We start from the raw sequence: 26,565 nt of genomic DNA on the forward strand, positions 1-26,565 counted from the left end.
TGTTTGTGCGTGCTGAGATGCTTTTCTGCTCACCACAGTTATAAAGAGTGATTAGTTTGGGAGAAGGAGAAGCTAAAGGTATTGTAAAATATACATCTATATAGATATACAATATACATTGTCGATATACATACGGACAAACGCACACTCTCTCTCTCTCTCTCTCTCTCTCTCTCTCTCACACACACACACAGACACACTTATACTCAGTGATTACTATTTTTATACCTGTGACTCCTCACAGCTTCCCTACTGACCACGCTGCCACCTGGTGTGTGTGTGTGAGTGTGAGAGAGTGTGTATATGTGTGTGTGTGTGTGAGAGAGCAACAGAAAAGGAACACCTGGGCCTGTTTCAGTTGAAGCCACAAACTCCACCCTTTTGTCAGATCTTTGTAGTGAAGGAAAATAGGAGCTGAAGAAAAAGTCACCATGTGAAAGAGTCGGAGGTTCTAAATGAAGCACAAGGAGTGCAACAGACTTTCTCCAATCATATTATGTGTCTAGATTTTTTTTCTGCATGGGAGCATCATCAGAAGTCGATTTCTTTCCTGTGCTCCATATTCAGTCTAGCTCTGACTCAATTGCTTCTAGTGGTAAATATCCCGGTTTTCTGGACGCCGTTTGTTGAACGGATAGCGTGAGGTGTATGTTGATGATATTGGCCTTGACTCACTGCACACTTAACTCGACTCCACACCTGGATCGGAGAGGAGATTCCCAACACGGCTTGTCCACTCATAATAGATAAAGTCCGTCTGCTAGCACAGCGTCACTCGCCACGCTGCATGAGTCACTGAATACAGAGATAAAAAAGCTCTTCTCCTCAGACCGCCAGCAGACACCATGTCGTATTTTGTCGAAGCCCAGCCCCTTCTCGGTGCGAGCAGACGCTAAATCACAGACTGCAAATCCCACTGTCCTCCATTATAACTATGCACTTAGAAAGGGAGTTGTTTCCATCGATTCGTGATTCAGAAAAGGGAGTCGTTTCCATCGATTCGTGATTCAGAAAAGGGAGTCGTTTCCATCGATTCGTGATTCAGAAAAGGGAGTTGTTTCTGTCGATTTGTGATTCAGAAAAGGGAGTCTTTTCCATAGATTCATGATTCATAAAAAGTGAGTCATTTACATCGATTCATGATGCAAAAAAAGTGAGTCATTTACATCAATTTATGATTCGTAAAAATTTGTCGTTTCCATCAATTCATGATTTATAAAATCAAGTCGTTTCCATTGATTCGTAATTCTTAAAAGGAAGTTGTTTCCATTGATTCATGATTCTTAAAAGGGAGTCGTTTCTGTCGATTTGTGATTCAGAAAAAAGAGTTGTTTCTATAGATTCATGAATCATAAAAACGAGTCGTTTCCAACGATTCGTGATTCTTAAAAGGGAGTCGCTTCCATCGATTTGTGATTCATAAAGCAGAACAAATTCTGTAAAGAGTGGAGGGGGGACAAAAAAGCAAAGAATGTTTGTTTATATTTCAGATTATGGATTTGTTCACCTAGTTGGTGTGTTTTTTTTTTGTTTTTTTTTAAATTAAAATGGTTGTTTTTTGATTTTTATATTCATTTTTAATAATAATAAATTTTCTTGTTCTTTTTCTTCTTATGTCGCGTCCTTGCTTTACTGTGTAGATGTCCTTGTCCCTTACGTTTGAATGTCCTCTCGAAGTGTGTTTCTTGAATTTTTTCTTTTCTTAACCATAGACATACACACACATATATATATATACACACACACACACCTCAGGATCTGTCTGAGTGACTGCATTAAAGTCTCAGATATACCGGCTGGGTCGAAGAAGGATAGAGAAAGGGCAGTGTGTGTGTGTGTGTGTGTGTGTGTGTGTGTGTCAGTGCTGTCTGTTTGAACACAAGAGTTCTGTTTCATTAAACACGTTTTGGCCGTTTTTGCGTGGCGTATTGTTAACACAGACACCTCACCATATTGTGCAACCCCCATGTTTCGTTCTGGAGGAGGCTCAGCGGGTAGGATAAAAAAAAAAAAAAAAAAAAAAAATGTTTGGCAGAATTTTACTCCCCTGAGAGCAAACGAACAAGGAGAGCTGTCTTTAAAGAGAAACTCCACCCTGTAACACGGTAAATATGTTTACGCAGAAACGATCGCCATCCCGACGCTAATTGACTGCGCTGAGCCGCGTTTTCGTGAAGGCACGACGGCCAGGTTTCGCCTCTGGAAAACAAAAGGGCGAGAGCTTCTTTTCTGCCTCTAAACTGTGGTCTAAATTTTGGACTCCCAGAATGCAATGCTTTTTAGAGACTGTGCTAGCTGAAGGCTAAAGCGCTGCTGCATCGCTCCGTCTATGTAGAAGTCAGTAACTTGATGCTAACATTGCTAACCGCTCATGAAAGCACCCGAACGCGCTAACCGGTTCCTACGAACGCTCGTTCATTAGCAACATTAGCGTGTTCGAGGCTTGTCCTTTTTGTTTTCCGAGGTCTTTCACAGGTCTGCTCCGCCAGACGTCTTTGTGCGTTCTTTCTAGTCTTTAAAGAGGGAGAAAAAAAAAAAAGAGTCCGGGCTTGTGATCGATAATCTTTTAAGTAGCATTGATCAAAGCCATTTGCTTTTCTTAGATGACTATCGAGCTTGTAACGCTGATCAGTGGCGCTGAATGCGAGCCACCCAGCCATGCTATTGACCGCACGCGCAAAACATTTGTCTTCATTGTGCGTTTTAATTATGCATGGCCACGTGACCATGGTCAGCACACACACACATATACATACACCACAAGGTTTTAGCATTTTGTAGAGACAGCAGGGGGAAAAAAGACGTTATCTAGACGTTCCCATGATGGAAAAACTTCATTTCCTGTTTATAAGTCCCGCCACTTTTCATCACACCGGTCTTGTCTCAAGTGTCTCATGACAATTTTAAGTAAGCAAATAAATTAGTTGGATTTGAATCTATTCTGAGTCGTATTTATCGGTTTGATTCTTCTTTTCTTTTTTTTCTTTTTTTTTATTTTGAACACATGGTATCTTTGCCACACTACAGCTCTTAGTGTCCTGCGTGTTAGCTTAGCATTTTGCACAGTTAACAGCAACACATTAGCACTCAGTGAAACTGTTTTCAAGTTCAGTTCACTTCCTTTAGATGAGTCGATTCGGCGTTGAATCGCAATTGACACACACTGGAGTCTTCTAGTATAGACTTGGGAAGAGCCGGTGTTGCGTTAATGCAGTGATAATGGTGACTCCAGACAAGACTGTGTGTGTGTGTGTGTGTGTGTGTACCTGCACATTGCTCCATGGTGCCACAGGGTCAGTAGTGACCAGGAGCCATTTGCTCTTTAATGATGAGGTAAGTAGCGAGTCACATCATATAAACCCCAAGTACATTTGACCTAAGGGTACATTACTGACCAGGTGTGCGCACACACACACACACACACCTTATATAATCTCTATAACGTTGATGTTCAGCTCCAGTACTACGCAAAACAACACAGATTAGTGAGTTTAGTAAATTAACGAGAAACCAGGTGTTCTCGTAGAAAAGCGCGTAAACGTCGTATTCAGGACCGGACACTGCGTTAGACTGTTGTGTGAGCCAGGTGTGTTTGATTAGAGACTCGGCGCTGAATGAATGCCTCTCCCAGTGGTCGTTTTGGACGTCACATGGAAAAGCCTTGTCTGTCCGTCCGTCCGTCCGAGTGGAACTGTTGGCTCGGTCAGTGTGATTAGCTTATTTAAGGCTGAATGGACGAGTTTGTCCGGCTCCTCCCCTCCTCCTGCCACCTTTTTCACACACACTGGTTTCTAGAGGCGTGTGTGTGTGTGTGTTCCACCTGCCCTCCTGTTTCAATCTGGCTTTTTTTATTTTTTATCCCCCCTCTGTTTCAATCCGGCTTCTGTCTGGAGCACGAGCTTTGTCAACTCATCACCTGCATCAGTTGTGCGGGTCAGTGACCCTGACACAAGTGTAGCACACTCGCACTCGTTTTCTCTCCCCATACACACACACACACACACACACACACACACACAGAGCCGAGGACAAGAGGGTGAAAACCAAGCGGATTACAAAGCCAGTTTAATCTGGCCCAGACACAGAGGGAATTCTCTCTCTCTCTCTCTCTCTCTTGCTCCCTCCTTCCTGCGATGGTGCTGGGGAAGGTGACTGCAGAGCAGAGGTCCCGATTGGTCCGTACTCAACACACGCGCGCACACACTTGCATACGCTGCAGACACGCCTCCGAAGTCTTAAGATATATACCATTTTCTCCTAAATAACACCTCACGCTCTCCCCTTAAGGGCCGTTCTTTTCAGAATTGCAGTTTAAGTAATGAAAGTCTAAATGATGGTCTACAGTCAGCAGACAAAAGACATCTGTTATTGTTCCCCAGGCCAAACCTTCTCCTGTTCGCCTACCTTTCGCGAGGCACGCGAGAGCACGGTCGTGACGTCTCACGTTTCTCATTTTGACACATTGTTCCCTTAAGCGGGAGAAAAAGGAAAGCCCCTTTTTGACTGGTGCTGGATCTCGGCTCTGGCTAGCGACCGTTTGTTAAGACATGGGTGGAAGGAAGGACGGTACTGGATATAAGGCACACATACACACATTCACGAGGTGTCTGAACAAACTGTTCAATATGTTTGTCATTGGAGATGTTTGATACTATCCAGATCAGAGAGTTAGGGAAGAGGGAAAGAGAACGTATACTTGTGTTATTTTTTCTGTGTGTGTGGTTGATGTTTTGCTGTCTCATATCCTAGCCATCATTTGCTGCAGCCTCTCTCTCTCTCTCTCTCTCGTCTTGATCCGGGATGCCTGGGGGACAGAGTGCAGACAGGACCCGTCTCCATGGCAACAGCTTCTGCAGGCTGCTGACACCCATCCCTTATTGGCAAGGGAGGGGGAAGGAGTGAGAGAGAGAGGGAGAGAGAGAGGCCACACTATTCCTCCTCCCGGGACTCAGTGGCCTGTGCGTTTGCGTGCAGAATTAGCATACAGCGAGAAGGGGGGGAGGGCTTGGGTTTTGTAATACGCGTGTGTGTGAAGGAAAGGAGAGAGAGGTGAGGGACTAGGACTTCCCCAGGGTCCTAAACAATCTCCTTGTTCTAGGTCAGCGACTTGCCTGAAGTACTGCACCGTCATTGTCTTGTTGTCCCCGTCCCCCCCCTTCTTAACCATGATCTATAAGGTTGTGTTGAAGTAAGTGTGTGTGTGTGGTGAACGGAATTGAGCGGGGAATTTATTTTTTGGTGTTTAACCTGACAGCTTAGCTCTGTCTGATTTGTTGTTTGTCGAGGTGTGTTGTAACCATGTTACATAACAAGTGAACTGAATGCGCATGGCAGCATTCTGGGAGTGTGTGTGTGTGTAAACATCAGGAGTTCATGCAAACATGTCTACTACCCTAGACGGGCCCCACACCCCAAATCAATTCCAGAAGCTGGGCTGTAAGAGCAAAAAAAAAAAAAAAAGTGGGGGCAGGGCCGAAATGGTTTTTGGGAGTTGGAAAGTCTTGTAGGGGGAGAGGAAAAAGAGCCAAGCAAGCAGGGGGGTGAACACACCCGGTTAATACCCGCATCCATGAATCCTCTTTCTGCTGGAGAAAGAGAGAGGGAGAGACAAGAGGGGGTGGGGTGAAATTCCATGACATTGGGAGTGTGGCAAAAGGGGCCCAAGCACAGATATTTCACGGTGCCTCGTTTATTTATTCATGGAGACGCCGGTGCTGGAACGCATGCCGCCGCAGTCATCCACGCCGTACCTCGGCTGCTCCCGAGTAGCGAATTGCAGCCGACGGCAGTGAATTATAGTTCGACGCTCGTTATTTCCATGTCTGCCAACTGAATATTGGGTAATGTGATTCCTAATGAGATTCCCTACATGCTTCAGCATTTGTCAAATCACCAGAAGTTTCTGCCTCATCAGAAAAGACCTCGTCGAGGAGCACAGCTTCCAACAGAAGCATTTAGCTAATTGATTCAGATTTGAACACGGATTAGATGGAATGACAGAAAAGAGGAAAATCTTCGTCACACAGACCTAGCATTGTTTTTGCACGCCTTGCCTACGCGGCTTAGCGCTTAGCTGTGGGACTTGAAGGGGGCTCGTCACCTGGTGGCGAACGGATTAAGGAAGGTTGCGATCGTCATACAGCGTAGGTCTCGCGTGTACTGGCTGTTGATTTAAAGTAGAACCCGCGAAAGCAGCTTGGTTTGCTTGCAGTATACATGTCACACGCAGATCACCAGCTTGATAAACAGGAAGTAACGTCGCACAACATTTCGTTTGTTATATTTCATGCCCATGTTTCACTCCTGCCTTTTGTCTTTCGGATCTGAGCGGCTTCACAAAAAATTTGCCGCTACAAGAGGTCAAGTGCTGGCATATCGGTTTTTCCTTGAGCGTAAATGTCAGTGCATATCAAACCTATTCTCTCTCTCTCTTTCTCTCATGTATTTGCATACACACACACACCATTATCTGTAGTTTTGGAATCTTCTATATTTATCAAAGTCTGTGTAAATGGGCAAGTGTTGGGCAAGTTGTTCCAAGACTCCACTGTGCAAGACATTAAATATGTTTCTGTATCCATATTTGTCATGCGCGTAACAATTCTGGCATGATGTGACCATTGGTGATGCATTAGGAGGAGACTGAGCAGTGAGGTAAGAGAGCTGGACAGACGGAAGGACTAAAGTGCCGCTGCAGCGTCGACGATTAAATTTGAGACCACGAGTCGACGCAGGTTTCTTGCCTTTCTCACCTGCGTACACTCTCCTTCTGTCTTTCTGTTTGTTGCTTGCTCTCTCAACAGAAACCTAGAAAATTCCCTACCAAAGGTTTTGAATATGAATGGGGATCCTTTGAGGCATTGTATAGCTCGTTAGTAAAACAAAGAGGCAGGCAGTTGGAAAGGATTGACAAAAAGGTTTCCCCCCCTCAACCCCCACCCCGAAAGCTTGTATACAATTTGTTTATATTTGCACTCGTATAACCTTTGAGTCGGATTTACCCGAAATGCTATTCACTTTTAATTAGCCTCATGGAAGGTCTTATCCTGGCAGGAGATTTGATTAGCTAAATCTGTCGGCCAAAGTAGAGATATAGGGACTTAACCACATCGGACCGGCGCTTTTTGGCACAGAGAATCTTCAGTCCCCAGATCGGTCCTAGCATCCGCTAGCTGACTCACCTGAACGTACAGCTTATTACTGTGATTAAATCAGGCTTTTTCCTACACCGTATTAGGTTAGACACTTCCTGTTCGAAACAAGCCAGGTGAACGTTTAGTCCTTGCTTTGGGCCGAGAATCGTTATTGTATCTTTGCTCGTTGGTCCTGGTTTCGGTTCTGGTTTCAGCTATCGTAGAGGGAACTCTGCGAGGTTCTTGACAGATCCTGAGTGGTTTCATTACTTGTTTACTGCCTCGAATGTATCCTTGTTGGTTATTTGTTTAACGATTATTTATTTGCCTCTTAGTTGTTCATAGAACCCTGTTTGGGATGGTTCCTCTTCCATTCTAAGCCCCAAATTTGGTGGATGTCCTGCTGGGTACCTCTGGACTTAACAGATCTGGTGTGTAGTTGGATGAGGAAGTAAGATGGCTGTATTGCCCTGGCGACTCAACCATAAGGTTTTGTCCAATAATTATATTCAGGTCCAAACCTTCTATTAATTGTTGGTTTGATGGTATGATTTTTAAGAATTCAAGGCTGGTCACTGTCAGGTTTTCTCTTCATGCATATTCCACATTTCTCGCACTACTCTAGTGCCAAACCTGTCCCAGAAGAGGCTTCCAGGATTGAGGCCTTGAACATGGACAGGAATCGGACACTGTGGCTACACACCAAATCTGTCCGTGTCCTCCTCGGCCTCATCCCCATCTGTCTCCCCTTTCTCTTTAGCATACCCCCCTTCCCCTCCTGGTGCCTAATTAATGGCATTAATTATCTCCAATTAGCAGCGTGGTCTTGGCAGCCGTTCACGTCCCGCGTTCCTTTTGTTTCACGGAGCTCCGTGACACGCTACGCTCCCTGTGGGGCTGTCGCTGGCCTAATGAAAGGCAACCAGGCCGGGCTTTCGCCCTTTTCCTTCTCTCTCTCTTTTTTGCTCTCTCTTAGTATGAGTGAGTAAAGAACTCTGTGTGTGTGAGCCACTGCCACGTCTCAGGCCCGCTTCAGGTGACAGCAAGCGGACACCGGCTGCTCAGCGAGCACGGCCTGCCAGGCTTGTGTGTACAGACATCAGAACAGTGGCCTGTTTGGGTTGGAACGGCTTCAGGGCACTGACTAAGCAGATCTAACTAACTCTCTGGGTAATGCACACTCCCTGCTTTCACCCTAGGCCACTTATCAGATTAACACACAACGTGTTGTACTAGAGCAACACCAATGTACCGAGTTCGGTCTGGAGCCACTCCACAGACAAGCCGCTCCTTAAGAAAAGGTGTCGTATAACCAAAATTCAGAGGCGGTTGATGAATGCTAATACTGACCTTTGATGGCCGGAGATAAGGAGACTGAAAAGAATGAGGCTCGCTTGCATTCTCAAGGTGAAAAATGAGTCCTGAACGCTCCGGCTGTAAAAGAACGTGAACGCAGCATGCAATGTTTCAGAAGTCTTAGCATTGTATATATGGATCCATCCTGAATATAAACGCTAACCATGACCTCACATAGCATTAAAAAAAAATCAAAACAAGTGCAAATAAGTGTAGTGGGTTTTCTGAAGTGTAATTCTTGCACTTGCCTGGAGGTCGAAGGGGGTGAACTCGTCAGCCCCCCTTCAAAAAAAAAAAAAAACTAAACAAACAAACTTTACAAAACAACTTGCATGCTGGTTTTTTTTTTACATGCACAGAACACACAAAGTTCTTCTCAACCTTGTTTCTTGAACCTGCCATTTTTTGGAGCAGATCTCATGGAGCAGACTGGTTTGAGAATAGTCCAGTTTCCTCAGCTATGTAGTCTCCATGATCCAGACGTTGATGGAAGCCAATCGTAGCCAAACGCTGTGGCTCGACCATGGTTAAACGCTCCTCGGCTGCTGACCGAACAGACAGACGGGCCAGATTATGCATGCAGGTCTTTGCGGCTAATCTTTATAGACTCGAGAACCTGAGTGAAAGTGAGACAGGGAATAGGGATGAGGTAGAAATTTTGAAAGAAAAAAAAAATCAATCACCCGGTCGAGGCTGGCAGAATTTCCAATTTAGACGTCAGTGAGATGGGTTTCAGAAAGACCCAGGCTTGATTGAGTTCTAGTTTCCCAGAAGGTGTATATGGATGTATCTGGGGTGTTTATTACAGTGTAGATCTTGGAGGGGGACAATTTGGGCTTATGGGTGAAATCCTAAGAATGCAATAATATCCGGTCAATAGCCAACAGAACTCGGACAGTTAGTACCAACAAGGCTAAGGAATGTTTTACACCAAACTCCACCACCATGCTAGCTAAATATCAAGCCGTTAACCTTCATATAAGTAAAGAAGCGAAGGTTTGTGAGGTGATGTTTCCAGTAATCCCATTCAGGAGCACAATGGGAGGAAACCAGTTGGCAGAAGCAGAATTTAATAAACAGGTAGCAAGGATATAAAAAACGTAAGCGGTGGCAGAAAATGAAAACCAAGCAGACGTTCTATGTATCCGGTGACTCTGGTGTTTTGGTGTAGATTGCGGTTTTACAGTATGTTCAAAATTGTTGGTATTAGCTGCTGATTTGTGTCAAGAACCCCCTAAATGCTTAATTAATAAATAAGTAAATAAATAAATCAATTTATTTATTCTGTTTAAAAAGTTTACATTCTGGGATTTTTTAAAATAAATAAATAAAATGTATTTAAAATTAATTTTTATTTTTTATTATTATTTTTTTTTTTAAAAATTTTGAACATTTTCTGTCTGAATTTTTTTTAAATAAATAATGTATTTAAAATTTAATTAAAATTTTTTGGACAGATGATCCCCCCCCCCCCAAAAAAAAATAGAAACACTGTCACTTTAAACCTCTTTCTCATGGCATTGCTTGTGGTTGGATTCAACAGTAGTGCTATTGTTTGTCTTTACGATCCAGCCGTGTGTGTGTCTGTGTGTGTGTGTGTGTGTGTATAATAGAGAGAAGCTGCACACGTCGTCCTTTTCCCCTCTGCGTACATGCTAACCTTTGAGCCAGCTCGGTGCTGGAACTTCCTTTTCTGTCCCCGTTCTTTCAGGTTCTGCAGGTTCATCTTGATGATTTTTTTCCAAAAAGAAAGAACAGATAAATGTTAGTGTAGCTATTGCTAGGGATGAAGGATCGATCTGATGACAGAGCTGTCCTAAATCCTGTATTATGAAGTAAACAATCGATCCATCGCTATTCGACGTCGTTAGAAATTAAAGCTCCCTTCCTGCACCATTGTAATTTTGTACAATCTTTTTTGACCTCGATCGACGCGTACGCAAGCTGCCGTTGCCCTCTAATGGCCGCTTCTGTTATTTATTTGTTTATTTAGATTTGTTTGGAAGATCAGATCTATCCGTTCATTACGACTATGTAGCTCTTTTTTTTTTTTCTCCTTCCTTTCCCCCCTCCCCCTCATAAGAGCGTGTATATACGTAGAAGAGCGCGCTAATATTTGTTTACGTTAACACGAGTGAGCGGTGAATGTGTTGCCCGCGTGTTGTTTGCGTTTTGGCAGAGCGCGTGTTTATAATTGCACGCGCGGCGTGTATTAAACGTTATTGAGCAGGCTTTATAGGGGAGCCGGAGTGAATAGAGGTGCTGTTTAATGGCTTGATGAGATGATGGCAGTAATCAGTGTGGTATACGACGAGCTCTGAAAAGCCACGGCCCTCTCTCTCTCTCTCTCTCTCTCTCTCTCTCTCTCTCTCTCTTTCTCTTTCTGTCTCTGAACACACACATACACACACACACACACACAAGCACACACAGCGGATGATTGACGGCCTGAGGGTTTTAATGGCACTAGAGAGGGAGAGCTGAGGTCGGGGTTGTCATGGCAACAAGGCGACTGAGCCCCCCCCCTTTCTTTTTTTCCCTCTCTCTCTCTCTCTCTCTCTCTCTCTATCCATGTTTCTGCATCTGAGCAGAGTCTTGCTTCCAGGAGCAGGGTTATGTGTGCCCAAACACACACACACACACACACACACACACACATCTATATATTTTGTGTGGGACACAATGAACATGTAGCTCCTCTCCTCTACTTTTCAGTCTCCTCTTCTTTCTTCCTCTTCTTCTTCTTTTTCTTCTTCTCGTCTCTTTTCTACAATCTTTCCTCCTCTCTTCTCCTTTGTTCTCCTCGTCTTTTGTCCTTTCACCCCTTTCCTCGTCTTCTTTCTCTTATTTCCTTTCTTCTTCTCTCCTTATTTGTCCTCCTTCATTTTTTGACTAATTTATAGATAAACTGTTCTGCACATGTGTGCGTGTGTGTGTGTGTAATTGATGCCATTAATTAGTCAGTGGGCTCACATTCAGATCTGTTCATAACACCGATAACTTTTGGACTATATTATTATTAGTTTTCAGGAGCATCTCGCTTCTCAGTGTTGTGGATTTGTTCAGATTATTCTGAAAAGGCAGCAAGCGTGTCTCGGGGGTGGGGGGGGGCGACCATGAAAAATAACACTTGGCCATTTTAGGTGGCAATTAGAAACCAGTCTGGTTTCATGTGCCGCTACACACAGCCTGAACATCACCGTGTGTGTGGTTTTAGCAGGTTCTGTCTCCTGTGACTGGGGTTGCTCTTAATCACAGTCATCCAAAAACATTGCTCAGGATGGCAGCGGTGTTTCAAAACAAAAGGCTTGAAGTATGGATATACTAGAAGCTGAGAGAGAGAGAGAAAGCGTGAGTGAGTGAGTGAGTGAGTGAGTGAGTGAGTGAGTGAGTGAGTGAGTGAGTGAGTGAGTGAGTGAGTGAGTGAGTGAGTGAGTGAGTGAGAGAGTGAATGAGTGTGAGAGAGAGGGAGGGAGGGAGTGAGTGAGTGAGTGTGTGTGTGAGAAAGAGTGAATGAGTGTGAGAGGGAGGGAGGGAGTGAGTGAGTGTGTGTGAGAGAGAGAGAAAGAGAGGGGTGGCACGCGGAGCCCTTGATGTTTGGTGTAACTGTGGTCACCCATGTCACATCGCTCTGTGACTTTGAGCACCTGTGTGTGTGTGAGTGTGTGAACATGTTATAAACCAGAAGGATGCTGGTTGCTCCAGTCACAACCGAACGATCCACAGAACGAGGAAGTGGATCATAGAACAGAATGAGGGGTGGACAGTAACGGATAGGAATTCAGCCTCTCTGGTGTTTTGATTTCAATCCGTGTGTGTGTTAGTGTGTGAGAGAGTGTGTGTTTTGACCCGTCTTGTTTTCTGTCTTTCAGAGCGCAGCAGCGGCACCCAGCCCTGTAATGGGGAACATGCCCCCTAATGATGGCATGCCTGGTGGACCCATGCCCCCTGGCTTCTTTCAGGTAAGAAGAGCTGCAGCTATCTTTGTTTCTCCTTCTTTCTCGCTCTCTCTCTCTCTCTCTCTCTCTCTCTCTCTCTCTCTCTCTCTCTGACTGTCTTTCTGTTTTACACATCTGTCCTGTTCATGGCCTCCTGCCGCAGGTCTGCGTTCATTCATGCCTCCCACACATCTTCATGCTTCTCTCTCTCTCTCTCTCTCTCTCTCTCTCTCTCTCTCTCTCTCTCTGTCTGTCTGTCTATAACTATCTGTGCCTCTCTGTGGCTGGGTCTGGCTGCTGTCGCTGTGTGTGCTGCTCTGATAGGGATGCTCTCAGTGAACACAAGGCCACCTGCTAATCCTGCATCCCGGAAAATACGCTCAGTGTGCATGCATCCCCCTTTATTTATTTATTTATTTATTTATTTATTTAGGTTGGGATTCGGGGGGCACCTTTTTTTTCCTGGTCAGTACGTGGATAGTAGATAAGGTAAAAATGGACACATGGTTTCTCTGGAACCTTTGCTTCGCCATTAGTGTATGGAGATTAAACTCCTGAGTGTGTGTGTATGTGTGTGTGTGTGAGAGAGAGAGTCCTAATGGATGGTCTTCATTAAGTTCCCTCGAACAAGCAGCTTATGTTCTTTTCTACTACTTTGTGCTCTCTCTCTCTCTCTCTCTCTCTCTCTCTCTGTCTATCTCTCTGTCTAGCACGCATGATGTTTTGTGTCTTCACGGCTCTGCATTGTGCACCATCGCTGTTGTCACTTTTTTTCAGAGCGCGCGCTCGCTCTGCAATATGCCACACTGCCGTCCATTTGGTGAGACTTTAAACACACGGTGTTTGGAAGAGCGATGTCAGGGGGCCAAGCACCGGGAAGTTCCTTTGCATTTTAGTCATGTTCTGATCGTTTTAACTGTCGCTTCTTAGCTTTACTAGTGTTACACAATGACATGGAGACTAGCTTAGATGCTAGTCTTGTTGCTTGTGACTGATGGACACTGTGTCCATACAGACGTCGTTATTTACCTGCTGTGACAGGAACGTTTCTGGAGACTGCTGGATATGTCCTAGCTACATAGTTTGTGTGTGTGTGGGGGGGGGGAGTGTATGTGGGAAGGACAGAAGGGGTGTGTGTGTGTGTGTGTGTGTTAACATAAAGCACCACATGATGATGATGATGTAACTTCATTCCAAACCACTCCACCTGATGCAGTACTCTCTGTCTGAGGTCTCAGAAGCTGACCTATCAAGAGATGCCGGATCTGAATAATGTCTTTTACGTGAGATAGGATTGTAGCTGCAAACTAGCTTTTGTTACAAAACGTGCCTTTTCAGCTAGCTGATCTCACCTTATTACTCGAGCTATCACTGTTTATCGTTAATCATGTTGCCAGGCAACCAAGCATTGATGATCTGTCCAGGGTTTTGGTTCAAATCTACTGGTTCTGGGATGACAGCAGTTTTCGGAGCATCGCTGTGCTTTAATTTTCTTCTCCTGTTCGAACATCTAATTCTTCTCATCTTCTGTTCCAGCAGCACTTTTTTGCTGTCTCTGTCTCACACACACACACACTCAGAAACGAACACCAGGCATGCCCATACACATACTCGACCAATCCCGCGGCTTGTGCGCGGCAGCTACGCTTTTGCTTTTGTGCGTTTGTGTATGTTTTTCTGTCTTGGTGAGGACCAACATGTCCCCACAAGGATAGGAATGTCTGAGAGGGCTGATGTTGTCGGGACATTTGGTTCCTTTTGGTGAGGATTGGGCTTAAGTGTGGCGTAAGGTTGAATAAATGTAGTAATGGTAATAGAAATAATAATAATAATCAGTCATTTTCAATGGAAGAGCCTTATAAGGATAGCATGATGAATGTGTGTGAGTGGGAGCCTGTGTGTGTGTGTGAGAGAGAGAGAGAGAGAGAGAGCTTGTCACTCTGACTGCTTCCTCTGCCCAGTGACGGACAGACTTGGCATTTGGCTTTGTTTGTGATAAGGTAGAGGTGAGATGCGAGAGAGAGAGAGGAAATAGCAGAGGCCACACACACACCACACACACACACACACACACACACACACACACACACTTCCAACGCAACCAGCGGAATGTCAGGATTTGTACTTGGAGATTTGATTATGCTCATGAGTACAAAGCCAACACCGAGTACACAGTACAGAGAGAAAAAAGGGATGGAGGAAGGAACGGGTGAAGGATGATGGAGAGATGAGTAAGATTTTGATCAGAGAGAGAGTGAGAGAGTGGTGGTCTAGCAGAAAGAGAGAGAGAGAGAGAGATGGCAGTGTGTGTTTCTGTGATGAGGTGTAATGAACGGCCATGACCTCGTTGCTGCTGAGAGTTTAGAGGCCTTGAGTATCGGCACACTCCTCCAGGCCTTCCTCCGAGTACCACAGGGTGCCCACACACACACACACACACACTCTGGTGTAGTATCTGTGCTGTTTCTGGGACAGTCAGTAGAGCAGCTCTAGCATCAGACCCCTCAGGACCGCCTCTCTCTCTCTCTCTCTCTCTCTCTCTCTCTCTCTCAGTGAGGTCGTAGACAGGTCAGGGCTAAATCTGTACGCAGCTCCCCAAACATACCTTCTTAGCACACACACTCTTCTCCAAAATCAAACTGTAACACAACACACACACACACACACTCTTAGTGTTTATCCTTTAACACGTCTGCTACCGGTCCTCTATATTCACCTCTGTGCCTGGTCCTGATAAAACGCATTATACAGGTAAATGTTTACTGATGAATCGTCAGTAGCTTGATCAGAATAACAGACAGGTTCGTGTGTGCACCTTAAGAAGATCTTTAAAAATAGATAAAGAATTGCGTAAGCCTTTTGTGTCCACTCACTTTCACTTTCGGAAATGGCGAGTGCGCACGAGTCACGACGTGATCTCTTTAAGTGGTTAGACGAGGAAACACGGCTCGTGTTACATTTTTGAATCGGTTGGAAATAATGGCGAGGTAACGCTTCGAAGGCAGACGCAAAGCTGGAGTTGTTGAAATTTAACGGTTAATGTTTTATAGTTTAAAAAAAAAAACACTTTGTTTTTTCCTTTTTTTTTCTTCTTTTAAATATCAAACATCGACTGATACTCCAGGTTTCAGTTCTGGTAAACAAAGAAAATAACATAAGTACTTAGAACAAATTAAACAAAACGCAATTTAAAAAAAAAAAAAAAAATGTATGCAGTTTTAAAAAAAGAAAATGTGAAAAAAATTGACAATAATCACTTACATGCCTAATATAAATAAATAATATTATTTAAAAAATATTACTTTGACAACAATCACTTTTATTCCTAATATAAATAAATTAATTAATAATAAAAATAAATAAAATAACAAAAATAATTACTTTGACGATAATCACTTATATTACTAATATAAATAAATAAATTACTCATAAATAAATAAAATAATTTTTAAAAAATTACATTGACAGTGATGACTTGTATTCCTAACATAAATAAACTAAATAATTCTAAAAAAGTTTCTTTGACAATGATGACTTATATTCCTAATATAAATGTGAACGCATTCTAAATGTAAATAAATAAAATAATATAGAAAAATTTCTTTGACAATAATCACTTATATTTCTAATATAAATAAATACAATTTAAAAAAAAAATTACTTCGGAAATATTTGCTTACATTGCTAATATACACTACCAGTCAAAAGTTTGGAGACACCTTTTAATTCAATGTTTTTTTGTTTAGGGATTTATTTTCTACATTCTTGAACAAGACTGGAGATTTCAAAACTATGAAATAACACACATGGACTTAAGTAATCCATATGTAACGACAACAAAAAACAGTCAGTTGTTATTTTAAGACACGAAGGTCAGGTGTTCTGGAATAGTTCTTGCAAGAACAGTATTGTCAAGTGCATTTGCAAAACCCATCAAGCACCATGATGAAACTGGCTCACATGAAGACCATCCCAGTAAAGCAAGACCAAAACTGACCTCTGCTGCAGAGGAGAAGTTCATTTAGAGTTACCAGCCTCAGAAATCACCAATTAACAGCACCTCAGATTAGAGCCGTTATGAAGGCTTTACAGAGCATCAGTAGCAGACATATCTCAATATCAACTGTTCAAAGGACATTATTGTGGATTTCGGCCGCCTTCAGCATTGTTTTACAATGTAGAAAGAAATAAACATCAGGAAAGACCATGGAATTAGAAGGTGTGTCCAAACTTTTGACTGGTAGTGTAAATAAATACAACAAACCAATATAATTTAGTCTCCTTATATGTAAATGTTTCCATTTTCCCCCCAAAAATAAATGAAATACAAATTAAAGCATGTGATCTCTGCATTCCACCATTTTGAGATTCTGCCTACCAGATCATCATAAAACCTTATTTAATTTTTTTTTTCGTCTTATTCACAACTGTAATATTGATAAGATTAATAAGATGGGTTTGAGGCGTTATATATCAGATTTACCAAAAGATAATTCATGTGTTTCCTTCTAAATCTAAAGCGAAGTGCTAATCAACTTTCCTGCGCTCACAAATTTCTTGTCTTCGTTCTCTTCGTTGTTCAGTCGCCGGACTCGGAGGATGTTTTTTTTTGTTTGTTTTTTTCTGAGATGTAAAGCTTGTTAGCAAAACAAGCAGCATGGTTAAAATCGCTGGACATGGTACCTGGACTCGTTGTTGTGGTAACGCTAGCTCTAAAGCTTGCATAAAGAAAATTGCAAGAAATACGTCAACGTTGGATTGAGGCGATGTATCCATCAGCCCGTTTTTTTTTGTTTTTTTTTATTCGCAGCTTCGACTGTAATGAACGCTGAAGATTTACACGATTTTTGATGAAAATATTCTATAAATAGCGAGCTCTCGTGTCTTCTCCCTACGTTTCGGATGATCTCGTTAAACGAAGGCGTTTGATTTGCCGCTACGTTGCGTCATCCCGTGCATCTCTTTCCCTTAATCGTTTCTGTGGCTCGTTTTCTTTTTGCCTACTACCTGAAGGATGGCTGCACCAAAAAAAAAAAAAAAAAAAAAAAAAAAACCTCAGACATATCAGGGCTTTGTTTTCTTTCTTGACAACAGTGCCCCCAAGTGACACAGCCTAGCCATTACAGACTGTACTCCTGAGTGTATGGTGTCTATGCAGATTACGTTGGTTTACGAATTAAGCGTGAGCATGAGGACATAGAGTCGCTGACCATCCCCTCAGGTCTGTAGAAGAGGACGGTGTGAGAAGAGCGTACCGGAGCGGATTGGGAGGCCAGGCTGTTGGTGGTAGAGTTCCTGCCGGCTGTGGGGATTCCTGGAAGGCCATATGCTTCTCATTGAGATATATGGGAGGGTAGAAGGGGTAGGGGTGTGTAGGGGGTTTGGAGGGGGTGGGGGGAGCTTTGTAATGCTAGAGCTGAAACAGGATGTTCGGTGTTGAGTTCACAGGTTTCTTAAAGTTGCAGCTGTCAGTTTAAAAGAACAAACTTTTTTTTTACATTGTTCGTTGTACATCCTTACTAACTGCCTGTTTAGGGTCAATTTTTTTATGTGTGAAAAAGAACCCTTGCTGTTCACTTTTCCTGCCTGATTTTAGTTTAAATCCGAAGCGTCTTAGTTGACTAGGATCGTTCGTCAAAGTTGAAGACTTCATTACAACAGGTTCTACCTCGTTGTGTGTGTGTGTGTGTTTGCGTGTGTGTGTGTCGGCGGAGCAGCAGCAGGCCTCGGCAGCACGCCCCCGTTTCATGTCTCACCTGCCTCTTCTCTCTTAAAGGGCCCTCCCGGGTCGCAGCCGTCTCCCCACGCACAGCCTCCCCCACACAACCCCAGCAACCCCATGATGGGACCCCACGGCCAGGTAAGACACAACCACATGCGCACACACACACACACACACATTCTCTTTCTCACACACACACACAACTGTCCCTTTGAAGGAACACAAAATTAATTCAGTAATTGGAAATCCCACACCGGCCCTAAAATTCCCATCCATCTGAGCGTCTAATGATGGAATTGAGGAAGTTGCACCATTTTGTCTCCTTTTCGCCTCTTCGTCCCTCCGTCTTCGCGCTCCCTCCTCTCTTCGGTGGCCCACACCCAGCTTCTCCATGCCCAGAGTCAGCGCCCCTAGAGCGGGATGAATTATTCACGGTCCTCCCCGCTGCTGGAAAGGCTTCTTCGCTCCCACCCACCATCAATAGCACATTAATATTGCACAGCCTGATGCTGTAGAATGCCCACACACACACACACACACACACACACACACACACGCTCGGTCTCTAAAGGAATAGTCAGACGAGAAGTCAGATCTTTTTTTAGAATTGCGCTGGAGCTGGAGAGAAATGTCTGCCAGTTAGCATGATGTCACTCCAATGCCAAAATCTCATTTCCATAAAACTAGTTTACGTTGGAGAATTTCAGGATGTAGCAGAAGGGAACGGGGAGGGTTAAAAAAAAAAAAAAAAAAAAAATCAGAATTCAACATAGCAGCTTTATAATAAGAACGTTTTAGCAAATCATTTGTATAGATTAAAATGCCTGGAGTTGCCCGGCTTGATATTTTGCAGATGTATTGCCGTCCGGAGCGGGTTTTTTTCTTCTCTCTCTCTCCTCCTAATTGTCTTTTAGTATCATCGCTTGTGCTATGATTTTGCTGTGTCGGCATCATGCTAATTGGTGGGCGTTAGCTTTCACGGCTTGTCAAAACTTGTCTCGGATAATTGGCTGCACACGAGTGGAAAATATTGATTTGTTTTGTTTTGGTTGAACACTTTTCCTTTAAGAAGCGTAAGCTGCTTGTGCTTGTACACACACATGAGGACGGAGGAACATCTGTAGAAATCTCAGAATAGGCGCATACACACACGCACACACACACACACACACACACACACACACACGGTTATACATCCTCACTTTCCCCAGCCCAGGTCTTTTCACTGGTGTGCACACACACACACACACACACACACACACCAGCCTTTCTCTACACAGCCGGAGCTCTTAGAGCTCTCGAAATTCCGGACCACAGGAGCAGCTCCTGTTCCGTCGCTCGTCCAAACGGTCTCGTATATCGGAACGAGCCTGTTTGTGGTCTTGGGGTGTGTGAGTGTGTGTGCGCGTGAGTGTGTGGGGTCTGGTAATCCGTCCGTATATAAAATCTCTATACGGTGGTCAATATCCTGAAAAGTGTGCGTGTGTGTGTGGGTATGGACCGTGAGCAGCAGTCAGAATGCTGGATGTCTTATTTATATATGTTGCATTTGGTGCCATCCCCATTGTCACTCGGTGCATCTGCCTGCCTGCATTCCACCTGCTCCAGCTGGCCTCGCTGCTGCCATTCATTCAGCCGCACCTTTTTATTTTGCACTCTGTCACTGTGGACAGCCACGCGGTGCTAACGGCAAAGTGGGGGGAAACAAAAAAAGTAAAAAAAAAAATAAAGGTCTCTCTCTTTTGCTCTCCCATCCTTGTCTCTAGCCTTTCATGTCTCCGCGGTACCCGGGTGGACCTCGGCCGTCCCTCCGCATGCCAAACCAGGTAACCAGTTCTGTTTAAACCATATTTTACATGATGGTAGTGGACATGTGACCAGCAGTACATCTCTGCTTCTGATAAAATAAGCACAACCTGACATACCTTACATCAAACACCTTGATGAGACAGAAATGCTGGTATTCTAATATCTATAAGACTTAATGAACTGATATTGAGTCCGATCAAACGCTTTTTTTCTTTGGTCACGTCAGTTAAACCTCATCAGAGGCCTGGAAGGTTTTTTTTTTGTGTGTTTGACGTTTGACAGCTGTAATATAGAGGAATAATGACCAGAAGTATTAAACAGCCAGTCGAAAGCTTTACAGGATGTCAGTCTTGCTGAATGTCAGCTCAATATTTCAACCTGTCGTGGGTTAAAATTCCACCTGTGAATAATTGACAGGTAATCGGACAGCGCGGACGTTTTGGCGTTTACTAAACACTGAAATGAGAGCTGTGTGTGCATGTTGGTGTCAGATAGGCTTAAATCTGCAAAGCTCTGTAAAAGGTTGTGTGTTGTAGACTGTTAATGGAGACGTACTGAACGTTACTGGACAGCGGAATTGGTATTGTATCTGATTTGTCCCAAGAGATCGCTGATCTGTGAATCGTAATCTATAAGCCATACGCAGCTTTTTAGTTCTATGCTTTCACTTTACGATTTTAAATATGCGCATACATGTTAAACCTTAATGATTTCCTCACTTCGGAAAGGAGAAATAATAGATTCTGAGCTTAGTTTACAAATACGCTATAATGCCAAAAGTTTTGGGACACAACTCAAATCATTGAGTTCAGGGGGTTGGGCTCGGCCCCTTAGTTCCAGTGAAAGGAACTCTTAATGCTTCAGCTTCATACTAAGACATTTTGGACAATTTCATGCTCTTTGTGGGAAGAGTTCCAACGTGACTGCACACCAGTGCACAAAGAAAGCTCCATAAAGACATGGATGAGCGAGTTTGGTGTGGAGGAACTTTCCTCAACCCCATAGAACACCTTTGGGATGAATTAGAGCGGAGACTGCGAGCCAGACCTTCTCGTCCAACATCAGTGGCTGACCTCTTAAATGTGCTTCTAGAGGAATGGTCAAAAATTCCCATAAACACACTCCTAAACCTTGTGGAAAGCCTTCCCAGAAGAGTCGAAGCTGTTATAGCTGCAAAGTGCGGGAAACCCCATATTACATTCATGTGCATGTAAAGGCAGACGATACCAAAACTAATGGCAATATAGTGTACCTCGCCAGTTGATGCAACAGATGTCATAAAACGCACAAAACATTTAACAAACAGACAGTTTTTTTAAAACCTTGTATTGCAAGCCAGACCTCAAACACCGCTGATAGAGTTTGTCAATAAATGTTGCCAAGAAAGACCTACTTTCACAGAAAAGGCAATCTAACTGACGTGGCAGACTGCCAGAGAAAGCCGTTTTCTCCAGGTTAGCTTGTCTGCCTGAAGCAAAACTCTTGCAGGCCTTTGGTGTTCTGAAGCTTGTGGCCAGAAAAACGTACGACAAACACGAGTCCCTCTGTGGCCCGTAGGCTGAGACTACACGGATCGTAGCTTGAGTACGAAGGCGAAATTTGAGGCCTAACTAAAATATTTTACTTATTTACCGCTACACAATATTGTCACACTTGTTAAATGCTAAGTGGTGTTAGTTCAGCAGGCTTTTCATTATCCATCACTACCTGTGAGGAAAATTCAAATTGTAAGTATTACCACAGGTGATCTCAGTTTTCTTGTGAGTTTAAGCGAACAAGTCGAAGCAGATTTCATGTGGATTTCACTTGGTTTTCATTGTTCCTTATTTCCACCCCCTCCCCCTTCCTGCACACAGCCTCCTGTCGGGGTTCCTGGGTCACAGCCACTCTTGCCAAACAATCTGGACCCTACCAGACCACAAGGTATTAGTCTAGACAAGATGCACACATGGCCAGTGTTTTTAAGGATTTTAAGTGAGATTTTAAGGATACTTAAACATGTTCTTTTCTTCCAGGACACCCCAGCATGGGCGGCCCCATGAGAATGAATCCGCCTAGAGGGATGGGTAGCATGGGTCCACAGGTGTGTACTAAGTAACCTGCTCTCTCATTAGTTCCTTGGGCACTCCAAAATGGTGTACAGTATGAAAGCTAGTAACTGATTGATTGCTGCCAGTTTACGTATCTTAATCACGGATAAACTTTCACCTCTGTGTAGAACTACGGTGGAATGAGGCCACCTCCGAACTCTCTGGGTGGGCCAGGCATGCCTGGAATGAACATGTGAGTAGCAACCGCAAACCTCTATCATCGTCATCAGCGTCTTTGCTTTGGGCAAAACACATGTCAGACAAGCTAGTTTATGGTGTCGGTCGACTTAGCCTTTCCTCCTCCCACTCATCTGTTTATTTGTTCTCTCAGGGGTCCAGGAGGACGGGGTCCTTGGCCGAATCCCAATACTAACTCGGTAAGTCTGACCATCCTGCACAATGCATTTTGTATTTCTTTTTCTTTTTTTTTTTTTAATAAATCATCAGAGATGATTCACTTTGTCTACCGAACCGAAGTGACGAACATAATCAAGTCTAGTAAAACCCGACTGTAAAGTGATTCACTTCAAATGAACCAAAATGATTCACTTCATCAAGTGTAGTAAACCAAAGTTCAAAGTGATTCTTCATCTCGTATAGTAAAACAGACTTTAAAGTGATTCACCTCATCAAGTCAACTAAAGCGGTCCACTTCATGATATCTAATAAAAGAGTTCAAAGTGATTCATGAAGTCTATCAAAAAAAAAAAAGTGATTCACTTCAAGTGAACCAAATTGATTTTCATCATTCGTACCAGTGATTCACTTTATTAAAGTGCAGCAAAGTGATTCACTTTATTAAAGTGCAGCAAAGTGATTCACTTTATCAGGTCTAAGTTTAAAAGTGATTCACTTCCAAGTGCAACAAAGTGATTCACTTCATCAGGTCTAAGTTTTAATAGATTCACTTCAAGTGCAACAAAGTGATTCACTATCAGGTCTAAGTTTAAAGTGATTCACTTCAAGTGCAACAAAGTGATTCACTCTATCAGGTCTAAGTTTAAAGTGATTCACTTGATCAAGAGCAACAAAGTGATTCACTTGATCAAGAGCAACAAAGTGATTCACTTGATCAAGAGCAACAAAGTGATTCACTTGATCAAGTGAACAAGAAGCTGAACAAGAAGATTCATCTCATCAAGCGAATTTAAATAGTACATGTAGTCAAATCCGGAGTTGATTCATTTAATCAGGTGAACTAAGGTGGTCATATCATCAAGTGACCTTATTTTTTGAATAGAAACAAAATGATTCACTTCATCAAGGGAGCCTGAGTGATTCACATCATGAAGTGAAACCAAAGTGAATCACGTCACGTGAACCGAAGTGCTTCATGTCATAAAGTGAAGTAAAGCAATTCACTACATGAGTCACTCACTTAAGTGATTCACACTGTAATAATGAACAGCTTAAAGAGATTCATCAAGACTGGTTCTAGTTTTAGTCGATTCAGCTAAATCTGTGCTTTTTACTGTCTGTCTCCACTCACAGATAGCGTACTCCTCCTCATCTCCGGGCAACTATGTGGTAAGTAATGGACACACACACCAGTATGTGGGCATGTAGTGCCAACTCTGTCCCTTTTCCACTCGAACACAAGTTAATGCTTTCCTCTGGAAACAAAAAGTATGTCTAAGCACATATTTAACTCTCTAAACATATTGATTTTTTTTTTCTTGAGCAATTACTATATTCTTCTGTTTTGCTCCGGGCGTCGTATTTGGACAAGCAGAATATGTGGGCATTAATCATACTGCCATAATATCTCCCCTGTGTCTACTGCAACTTTGTTTAAAATTTCTCCTCCGGCCTTTCTGGAGCTGAGAATAGCGTTGTACGCCGTTCCTAAAAATGAAACCGTGCGTGTGCTTATCTTCCTCAGGGTCCTCCAGGGGGAGGTGGTCCTCCAGGAACTCCCATCATGCCAAGTCCAGGAGGTGCGTATATATAAAAAAAAAAAAAATCAACAGTTCTACATACATTCACACACATGAAGCTACTCTTGATAAACCTGATCATCTCCCAGTTGCACCGAATCATACTGGGAGCTTCCCACTCACCCTCGGTCTCGGTCTCAGCAGTCAATGTCAGTGCAAGGTTGCTGCATTGCCTTTGTGGCTGAGCACAGAGAAGGGGAAAACACACACACACACACACGGTACAACATTTCCTCCCATCCCCCATTCAGAGTGATGTAATCCTAACCCACTGCCTGAGACCGGACATTATGGCCATCTTCACCGGCTTGTGAATGTTTAAAGAAGCACAGCATGGCATCAAGCCGAGCTTCTGCAGAGCTTTGTATTGATCAGTTGTTATTATATAAGCCAAGCTATATTGGGTGGGATTGACCTGTGAGATGAGTTTGTACATGTTTTATGTGTGTGTTTGTTTGTTTTTGTGTCTTTTTTTTTTTTTTTTCCCCGCTTTCTTAAACTGACCTTTTGTCTTCCACAGATTCAACAAACTCGAGCGAAAACATATACACAATGATGAACCCTATCGGCCCTGGAGGCAACAGACCCAACGTGAGTGCTCTTGCTAAAATAAACAAAGAACGCTCCGGGACATTTTCGTAATGGAGCCTCGAGTTATACGGCGATTAGGATTTTCACCTCGCACCCATACACATCCTCGCCTCTCCTTATACGTTCCCTTAACAAGTTACTTCAAATTAATTAACACGCTTTTAGCTCAGAGGCTTTGATCAGCTGAGCTCGATTATTCCCTTTAATTGAATTGAATTTCCCTCACACTCTTAATGAAGCTGTCCACTCCTCCCGCGTCACACACGTTTCCAAAGAGTGGACATGTTTCCGGCGGTATCCCTCTAGCAGGTGGCGGGGGCTTAAAACGTTTATTACGTTTGTGTGTTCGCAGTTCCCTATGGGCCCGGGTCCTGACGGTCCGATGGGAGGGATGGGCTCCATGGAGCCTCATCATATGAACGGATCATTAGGTGAGTGAGCGAGCGTGCCGTCATCCGGCTCATCCCACACTGGGTCGTTGTATTAAAGCGCCCCCTGTTGGTTGTGCTGTCTTTTTTTTTTTTTTTTTTTTTTTTAACTCGTGTTTTGGTTTTATTTCTAGGGTCTGGTGACATGGATGGGTTGCCAAAGGTGAGTAACTATTTTTCTTTTTTCTTTTTTTAACATGAATAAAAGACACGAGTACTTCAGCAGCAATGTGCCAGTAAAGAAGGAAGAAATCATAAAAACTTTAAATTGCTAAAAGGAAAGGATGATGAAAGATGAAAGAAATAGTTGAAAAAACATAAATATAAATATATATATATATATATATATATATATATATATATATATATATATATTTGAGTTTGCAACTTCTGGGAGCTAAAGAAGAAGGAAAGGAAGAAATAGGATGAAAGGAAAAAAAAAAACTTTAAGTAAGCCATTGCTTAGAGGAAAGACAAAAGGGAGAGATCAGTGAAGGAAGAACTGATAAGTATTATTTTATTTTCCTAACAAGAGTGCATTCTGTAGGAGGAAAGATGGACAAAAGAAAGACGAAAGAACGAAAGAAATTCTTTTCTAAAGTATTAAATATGAGTATATTAGTAAGTCCAGTATAAACTGCACCTGAGTGATGCACCGTAACCCTGACCAGTATGACATGCTTGCTGAAGAACGGACCATTTTTAAAACATCGTCTTACCTTTTTTATGCCTCGTAGAACTCGCCCAGCAACATGGCAGGTATGAACAACCCGCCGGGCACACCGCGAGACGACGGCGAGATGGGCGGCAACTTCCTCAATCCGTTCCAAAGTGAAAGTGTAAGTAGCCTCCTCCTTTTAAAAATGGCTGGACAAGCAGTTCCTGAGACACATTTATTCTTTTATATTATTTTAACTGCGTCCCAGTTTACGTACTACACACTGTGCACTTACACTAATCAGCCATAACATTATGACCACCTGCCTTAATATTGTGTTGGTCCCCCTTTTGCTGCCCAAAACAGCCCTGACCCATCATGCACTGTGTATTCTGACACCTTTCTATCAGAACCAGCATTAACTTCTTCAGTAATCTGAGCAACAGTAGCTCGTCTGTTGGATCGGATCACACGGGTCAGCCTTCTCTCCCCACGTGCAGCCTTAGCCATGACCCTGTCGCCGGTTCACCACTGTTCCTTCCTTGGACCACTTTTGATAAATACTGACCACTGCAGACCGGCCCACAAGAGCTGCAGTTTTGGAGATGCTCTGATCCAGTGGTCTAGCCATCACAATTTGGTCCTTCGTCAAAACTCGCTCAAATCCTTACGCTTGTCCATTTTTCCTGCTTCTAACATCAACTTTGAGGACAAAATGTTGACTTGCTGCCTAATATATCCCACCCACTAACAGGTGCCATGATGAGGAGATCATCAGTCTTATTCACTTCACCGCCTCTCAGTGGTCATAATGTTATGGCTGATAGGTGTACACTACACACTATGTTCTCTAGCGTCTAGTGTACAAATGTTAGAAGGGTCTTATCTCATGGAGTTTATGTA

The 26,565-nt window shown here is 43.3% G+C and overlaps 1 protein-coding gene across 3 annotated transcripts in view; it reads left to right on the top strand.

Moving 5' to 3' along the window:
- zgc:110158 (uncharacterized protein LOC553590 homolog) overlaps positions 1–26,565 on the top strand; it is a 44,495-nt gene that overhangs the window by 14,892 nt on the left and 3,038 nt on the right. For 2 of the 3 annotated variants that reach the window (XR_009204999.1, XM_058395146.1), the window contains exons 5-17: positions 12,362–12,451; positions 18,204–18,287; positions 19,916–19,975; positions 21,815–21,881; positions 21,974–22,041; positions 22,177–22,241; positions 22,380–22,425; positions 23,540–23,575; positions 23,931–23,985; positions 24,506–24,576; positions 24,929–25,007; positions 25,139–25,167; positions 25,742–25,843. Coding sequence is in view for 2 of the 3 variants with exons in the window: in XM_058395146.1 (XP_058251129.1) it covers positions 12,362–12,451; positions 18,204–18,287; positions 19,916–19,975; positions 21,815–21,881; positions 21,974–22,041; positions 22,177–22,241; positions 22,380–22,425; positions 23,540–23,575; positions 23,931–23,985; positions 24,506–24,576; positions 24,929–25,007; positions 25,139–25,167; positions 25,742–25,843 (852 nt within the window). In the remaining variant the exon portion in view is untranslated. The remainder of the gene's footprint in view (positions 1–12,361; positions 12,452–18,203; positions 18,288–19,915; positions 19,976–21,814; positions 21,882–21,973; positions 22,042–22,176; positions 22,242–22,379; positions 22,426–23,539; positions 23,576–23,930; positions 23,986–24,505; positions 24,577–24,928; positions 25,008–25,138; positions 25,168–25,741; positions 25,844–26,565) is intronic. The other variant, XM_058395147.1, reaches the window with a different exon arrangement.

Source organism: Hemibagrus wyckioides, linkage group LG07 (assembly GCF_019097595.1).
Source record: "Hemibagrus wyckioides isolate EC202008001 linkage group LG07, SWU_Hwy_1.0, whole genome shotgun sequence".
NCBI lineage: Eukaryota > Metazoa > Chordata > Actinopteri > Siluriformes > Bagridae > Hemibagrus > Hemibagrus wyckioides.